Raw genomic sequence first — 8,171 nt, forward strand, 5'->3', positions numbered from 1 at the left:
GCTGGGGGCTGGGTGGAAAAAAATCCGCTACCTGATGGGGGGAGGGGGGGAAGCAGGTTTTTTTTTTTTTTTTTTTCAAAGGAAAAAGTCGTGTTGTCCCTGGACATAATTAACTGTCCAGTTTGAAGTATACATTTTTTTTCTTTAAAGAAAAGGGAGCGATTACCAGTTATACATTAAGAAATGTCATTCAGTCATTTTTATTCATTCTCCGGAAATCTTCGTAAAAGCCTGAATCATACTTCTACAAGCAGCAATTTTGTTAATCCAGGGGGTTATTACTCCGGGCCCTTATTAGGTTCTACACCACTGCCAAGCAATCCTATAACCCTCTCAAAAGAAGTTTACCTCCCTGTTATAAAACCAGTAGTGGTATTTATACTGTGCAATAATTAGTGTATTACTTGAATCCACTAACACGTTCATTTTATCTCTGCACAAAACTCTAGTCTGCTTATAGAAAGCTTGTGCCTCCTTTGGTGCTGTTAAAGTGGTGAAAGAGTGAATTGAAGGCTGGTTGCACTTTCTCCTTTTGCCTCGCCTTAATTCCCATCTCTTTTTGCTCTCATCCAATTAGCACAGTGTATTAAGCGGTTTATCATCTCATAGTCAGCTATTGAGAGAAACAAGGCGAGCACTTTGCAATAGAACCTGCGCTCCTTTGACACCCTCAGGTACTTACATATTCCACTGCGCTATGAATAATAGAGGAAGAATGGAGCGCTAATTCCCTCATCAAAGAATGCCTTGTCTGCTGCTTTGCTCAACAACACCATTCTGATCAAAAGAAAAGCAATAAAGCTTAGCATAACAAAACGAAACCTACTTATTAGCTTAGTGGTTAAATTAATGCAGAGCCGCTGCTATTCAAAACCAAGGTTTGAAAACAGCCTCCAACAACCTGATAATGCTGCCTTCGGGATGAAGGAATTTTAATCTGAAATTTGAGGCTGGCTCAGATGAGTTAATCTATTAAATTGCTATAAGGAAGCTCCACCGCAAACTGTTCAATTAAGAAATATTTAGGTGTGTGTGAGAGAGAGAGGCACACAGGTTTGAGTGTTTGAGTTTTAAGTTTGGGTTGGGAACATCAAACGGCACTGAACTGAGGAGTGGGTGTTTTTCATGACCACCCCCTCCCCGCAGAGATAGGGAAATGTTTTTTTAAAGAGTTTCCTTGTCTTTGCATCTTTTTGTCCAACTCATTTTAAATGATGTGTTTCAAAGAAGTCTCAAGGTGCATTAACGTGTGTGTTGGCAATACAAGATTTAGTAAGGGGTGGTGATGAAGGGCAATGAATTCATTCCGTTTCAACATCTGCAAACTCTAGTCAGCACACTGATTAGCCCGGACATCCTGGGCAACTGTCATGTGATTAACTCCATCTTTTTTTGAAGAGCAAATTTAAAAAAAATATATTTTTTGAGCATACTCTATATAGATTTTCAACTTCTGGCCTCCCTTATTCCACTTCATATGGCGAGTTGAAGGTCAGCAAACAGCCCAAGATAAGCTTGTGTGCAAGGTTCTGCTAATGGCTCCGACTCTAGTCCCTAAATTAATTTTGGAGGCGCATGGCTCTACGCAGAGCAGTGCTCTTTGAGTGTATCATTTCCCAACTGGTTCACGCAAGTTTAGCCCAGAGTAGTTCCAGCCCCTATAGTGTCTAATATTGTGTTAAAAAAAACAAACACAGTTGCCAAGAATGGTTTAGAAATCAAGAGGCTTTATGGAATATTTGGATTCCTGGCTTCTCTTGAAAAACTGGATCATGTGGCCACACTAGGCCCGGTCCCTCTCGGCATCCCTGCCGCCCCCTTTGGACAGACTCTGCCAGACTCTAGCCAGACTCTAGTAGAGAGCTGTCACTCTCTCATTGTGAATCTAGCCAGAGAGCCTGCGTGGGCTTGTGGTTAGATGGCATTTCCATACCAGCTCTATTCAGTGTGCCATCAAGCAAGGCCCATCAAGGAGCAATGATGTTTCTCAGAGAAAAAGTGAGTAGGTGATATTCCGGTCTTCCAAAACAGATTCACTGGACTCCTTAATCCAAGCTGCCATTTCAATTGTCTAAATTCTGGCATCCTTAGGTATCCCGTTACAACCTGAAGTTGCATCCTAGTAAGAAAATATCAACTAGTGCAACTACAGTATTCTCTTTTGTCTGGGACTGTCCTTAGACACATATGATCTTCTATAGACTCTCTATATAGAAATAGTCCTGCCCTCATGGTGACTACAATCTATCGTTACCAAAGACTAAGCTAGTGAGATAATGGTCTTGCAGAGTTTCTTGATGATCAAGTGGAAGATAATTCTGTTTGTGCTGGTTATAACTGCAGCTCCATGAGAGCAAAGAAAACCTGCTCTCTCTTCAGAAAGCTAAGTGGAGGTATGAACTGTGGAAACACCTTAGAAAACCATCTCTACTGCCTTATATGATAGCCATTATGACAAGGGCTGACTACACGAGTTCCTTCGTTTCCCGATGTTGGCTCTAAATCCAGTTTCCACTGGAGCAGACAGAGAAGTGGAGTGAGACACTGATGGACAAGGACAGAGAGATGAGTAGAAAAAGCAAAGCCAGGTAAGGTAGCGTCATCCCCATTTGCTTCACAAGTGTTCCTTCTCTAGGAGAATCTCTATGTGGGGTGGGGTGCCTTTCTCCCAGAAGCCATCAGCTTTGCTTTTTAATTCAGGATTTGGTTGCTGTCCCTGAGCTTCTGTGCCTAACCCTAGTGCTCTGCCACTTAGGCCACAGCTCCACTTTTGGCTTTTTTGGTGATTAATTGGAGATAAGAGGCTCATGGACTTTCTTGCCCAGCTAGTTGGTTTTTTTTTTTTTTGCTCAAGGCTAGCACTCTGCCACTTGAGCCACAGCGCCATTTCTGGCCATTTTCTATATATGTGATGCTGAGGAATCGAACCCAGGGCTTCATGTATACGAGGCAAGCACTCTTGCCACTAGGCCATATCCCCAGCCCCACCAGGCTAGTTTTGAACCTCTATCCTCCAGTGCCAGGAGCTTTGCTTTTTTTTTTTTTTTTTAAAGACAACTCTGAGCTCCTGGCTTGGCTGTCTGTGGTTGTCCAGGGACATCAGAAACTATACCTCAATTCTTTTATGATGCTGGTGATCAACCCAGGACCTTACTTACACATGCTATGGTCTACCAAGGACCTACAGCCTAGCCTTTCTCATACCCAATGTCTTAAAGGACACAAAGTCCATAGCAATTCTCAATACTGCTCAGAATACTCCAACATCTTGCTGAGCATCTTTGATTCAAGGGGTGATAAAAGAAAGTGGATTCCGGTTTGGGAAGGGGATGGTCTTCAGCCAAACTTTACTCCTTTTTATGCTTCTAGTCAATGGCATTGGATAAGAATTCACCACAACTGGTTTCCTTTTTGGAAAACTTTATTCCTAGGTAAAAAGCATGACATATTTTTCCTTGATAAAAATACACACAGGTAATTTTTGTGTGTGCCGGAGCTGGGACTTGAACTCAGGGCCTGGGCACTGTTCCTGAGCTTTTTGTTTAAGGCTAGCACTCTCCCATGTGAGCCACAGTTCACTTCTGGCTTTTAGGTGGTTAACTGGAGATAAGGGCCTTTCCTGCCCAGGATGGCTTTGAACCATGATCCAGATCTCAGCCTCCTGAATAATTAGATTACACGTTTGAGCTACCAGTGCCCGACATAGGCAATTACAAACAAACTAACAGCATAGTTGTACAAGGGGAAATATAAGTACATTTTTCCATTTGCAAAGTGATCATTGTTGTCAAGAAATGAAGAAAAATAGCCACCCCCCACCTCCATTTACTAGAATACAACATAGTGAACCTTATTCCAACCTTCCTTTTTTCTTATGGAATGGTAGGACATCAAGGTGTTTAAAACGTTCTTTCCTGTTACATAAACTCTTACCTTTCAATTAAAGGGGGAAAAGAGAAATGTGAATATACAATACTTGGGGTGTGTGTGTGTGGTGTGTGTGTGTGTGTGTCTGTGCGTGTGCACACGCGCGGGCGCACGTGTGTTTATTGGGACTTTAGAGCAAGTAATAAACAAGCTAGCTGCTTAATCTGTGTAGAGTCCAAGGATTCTCAAACTATGCCCCAGCTCCCCACTTATATGAAAAAACAAGACTGAAGAATAGCTATGTGGAGCAAGTGGCCAAAGAAACATGTGGATTTAGACTGGGTTTCACTGACTTGTGAGAAGGCTCTATGAACCTCACTTTTTGGGGGCACCTCTAAAAACCCTAAGCCCAAACCCAGGGTCCTTTTCTATTCCAGCCACTCTCAATTCAAGAAGCAATTTCCCTTTCCCAGAAACCCAGTGCCAAATATGTTACATCTTCAGGAACTTGGGCAAGGTATATTGCAACATGAAGACTTGGCATGTTCTTTGATGCTTGATAGAGGAAGTATTTCCGTCGTCCCCCTCACAAATGCCAGGGGGAAGCAGGATTATGGAGAAGCAGTCTGGCACTCTGGAAGCTGGGATTGTGTAGCTGGCCCTCCTTGATTGTTCCTCGATCCTCTTTAGGATCTCATAGCACAATCGGCGAAGAGTTTGCTGAGGTTCACTTCAGAGTAGCCACTCATTGTCAAGAACTGCTCCACTGTGTTCTTGAGTTTTCTGTAGTCGTCCTGAACTTTTTGAGGGAAAAACTGCTTCCTCAATTTGTCTAAAATGGAAACAAAAAGAAAAAGATTAGTAGTCTCAGGCTTACAGACCAGTCAGTATTCCTCCAGCAATAGAGAAAGGGCACAGGTCCTGTCTGTAGCTCCATGCTGCAGTGGTCCTTGTGGCCCTGTGTCCTACTCTTGGGGCCAGTCTGATACCAGGGGTATGCCAAGATTCCTTGTGACAGCCCATCCCTTCTCAGCACCGGGGGGCCGGGGGGTGGGGAGGGTAACATGGGCCAGGCCACCTTCTACTGATGCGAGCTGCAGGTGCATGCCCATATGCTGCTCCTAGATGCCACTTCTGCCGCACTGAGGAACATACGTGCGCACGCTGTGTGACATCTGGAGGAGGCTAGAAATGCCTGGTTTCAAAGAAGGCTCCAGAGTGCCTGCCAGCCCACACTCCATGGGTCAGCTGGACTTAAGTCAGTTTCTTCTAATTCCCTCTGCTAAACAAAACCCCCCTGTGCTAAAAGAGGCCAGGGGAGCGGCCCGGAGAACACCGCGGCTTGTTGCCAAGATTTCTTCTTTATCCACCTTGTACGAATTGGGGGTATATGTCCTGGTGTTCTGCTGCTTTCATCCCTGGCCTTTCTTGTGGAGAGAGATTCTACCAGCTGAAAGAAAAATCCTTCCCTTCTCTTGCCAGAGCTGGCTACTTCTACACTTTATTCTTTTAAAGGAGCAGTAGGGCTGCTATACTTAGGTCTGATATTTGAGGGGAGCCAACCCTGTTCAGATGGTAAGGCTGACACAGTCTTTGTTGAAGGCTGCTCAGGTACTCTGTGAAGTATTTGAAGAGGCTAACAGTTTAAAATTTTTATTTAAATTTTCATGTACATTTTTGTTGTGAGTCCTGGGGCTTGAACTCAGGACCGGAGCGCTGTCCCTGAGCTCCTTTGTTCAAGCTAGTGCTCTACCAGTTTGAGCCACAGCTCCACTTGTGGTTTTCTAAAACGAGCCTGGGCTAGCTTTGAACCATGATCTTCAGATCTCAGCCTCCTGAGTAGCTAGGATGACAGGTGTGAACCAACGGCACCTGGTTGAAACAAACATTTTTATCCCCGTGGTATGGTTGAGGAAACTGGGTGATTATGTCACTTGTCCAAGGTCACACAACAGGGCACCAGGGTTATACAGGCACAAACTCAAAGAGCCAGAACCCCCAAGGATCCACTTGGAGAAGAGCCTCACTTTTGTCCCTCTGTCCCATGCTGCTGCTCCCAAACACACACAGGCAAGTGCTTGAAATCAGTGATTCCCAAGGTGAAAGCCCCGGATGCTACCTGTAGCTAAGGCGCCCGCGGGGAGTGAGGCTACCTAGTACCTTGAAACAGGAAAAGAGTGGGAAGGAAACGTGGAAAGGAGAGTGTGACAGTCACTGAAAGCAAACCCCGAGTCACACAACAGAGCAACCCTGAAGCCCCCAAAACCCCAGAAAAGGAAAACTCGGCTTCAGAGTTTTGCTCCTTAGTACACATTCACATTTGTTCACAACCTTCTCTAAATGATGTGTCTTTCTCTAAAAAAAAAAGAAGCAAAAGTTTCCTAGAGGATTTAAATGTCCAAAAGGGGTACAAAAAGAGGGGCAAGGGCGAGTGGTGGTTGGGGGGTGGGGGTGGGGCTTATCGTTAAGAGACTATAGAAAGACAATTTGAAAGTTCTAATTATCCAAGTGTGGGAATACACAACAAAGGCCCGGCAGTGAGGCTGCCTCCTGGCAGGCCCGATCTGCAGGCCGGCATCCCCGCGCATGTGAATGACACAAATGCATCTGCTGACTGGGGAGAGCACATTTAAAGAGCTGCGGTAATACGGAGCAGGGGAGGAGAGAGAGGACACAGCTCCTGATGTGTTTACCTCCTCTGCTGATGGGATATTGACTTTTCCCACCAGGTTGGTAGAAAGGCGACTATTTACGCTGCCCACACAGCAGAGTTAGAATGACAACCAGCGTCACTCTGTGCTCTTCTTCGTAAAAGACAACTGTGACCGCCAGCATATCCCATAGCCGGTCAATACGGCCCAGGCTCCATTCCATGGTGGTTAGAGATGCAGATAAAAGCTGCCACTTGCTTCCCCAATGAGAACTGAATCGATAATGTACAGAAAGGTCTTCTAGGAAACGGAATTGGATGAGTTGAAACTGGCCACATCAGGGGTATGGACTAAGAGGTCAAGAGTCACCCCTTCTTCCCAGCTCTCTTTTTCCCCCTTTAGGAACTAGGCCACTCGTGTTAGGCAAACACATGCAACTATAATCTCATTTCTGTCAATGACACCTGCCATGTACTTTAGTCAGATCTCCAGTGAAAATACACATGCTAAATGGCGAAAGCCAGTTAATGTGAGCAAGTAGCAGCCTCATCCCTTGCCCTGCTCTGGCTTTGGGAAGAAGCCTATAAGGAAGCCATCTCTCTAGGGAAGCATGGTCAGCACCCAGAACAGCACTGTTAGAAGATCCCAAGAGGCCATTGCACAAACAATGGCGAAGCTCAGCAGCCATTGCCCCCAACCCTGGGCCACATAGACGTCTCACGGCTATGGCCTGTTGCTGCTTTTGCTATCAGCACCTAAAATCCAAACTTCTAGATGGACAAGGAAATAACATTCTTCCTCCACACAAATGGCCTGAAGTAGCATGTGGAAGGCATTCAGGTAGAACTGCAGCCAAGCTAATCTCCCTTTCTTATGGTGTGGATAACCTTTGGCAGATATGTACCCGATTCTTATTTACTCTGGTTCCTTCTACACATTCAGATTCCTTATGGTTATATACTAATTATCCAAAATATTCATCCCTGAACCCTAAGAAAACAATGACAGAAAGTTAGCTTAGATGATCATTATTCACAAAACTTGACCACAATGGACAACATAAACTGCGAAATGCTAAAGGCTGGTTTTCACAGATTTAAATCCAAATGTGCAATTTAACCCAAATATGTATATACACACACACATACATACATACATACATACATACATACATACACACACACATGGCAAATTAAAGCATCACCTGCAGGTTAACTTATTTTAAGTGTTTTAGTTAAACTCATCTGACCAAATGAAATGGTCTATTTGAAAAAATGGGAGTACTCTCAAGTGATGAAATGATCTCAACTTTCTATGTTTTCAGTAACCAAAAAGCTCTTTTCAGCTTTATTCTTTATAAAGCCATTTTGGACTTAAAGAAACACATTGAACTAGAAACCACGAGGCAAAGATATTTTAACCTCGCCTACTGGTTCTTTTATTTTAATTAAAGCAGGATTAGGCACACAGGAAGCAGCCGTCTCTGTTCTGAATGTCTGTTTCATTTATTTCTGTGCAAAGGTATCAATCAAACAACAGTCAGTTATAATTGATTCTGTCAGGTGTTATACAGTCAGTCATAATTGTCTCTATGTAGAGGTGTGTCAATTTACTATATCTGAATTAAATATTCTGTCAATTATGAAATCAGGT

General features: G+C 44.0%; 1 protein-coding gene across 1 annotated transcript in view; it reads right to left on the reverse strand.

Moving 5' to 3' along the window:
* Positions 1–4,296: 4,296 nt before the first annotated feature.
* The window catches only part of Pola1 (DNA polymerase alpha 1, catalytic subunit), a 300,929-nt gene continuing 297,054 nt past the window's right edge, over positions 4,297–8,171 (reverse strand). The window contains exon 37 of the mRNA XM_048336784.1: positions 4,297–4,699. Coding sequence (XP_048192741.1) covers positions 4,554–4,699 — 146 coding nt within the window. The 3' untranslated portion in view covers positions 4,297–4,553. The remainder of the gene's footprint in view (positions 4,700–8,171) is intronic.

Source organism: Perognathus longimembris, chromosome 28, assembly GCF_023159225.1.
Source record: "Perognathus longimembris pacificus isolate PPM17 chromosome 28, ASM2315922v1, whole genome shotgun sequence".
NCBI classification, from domain to species: Eukaryota; Metazoa; Chordata; class Mammalia; order Rodentia; family Heteromyidae; genus Perognathus; species Perognathus longimembris.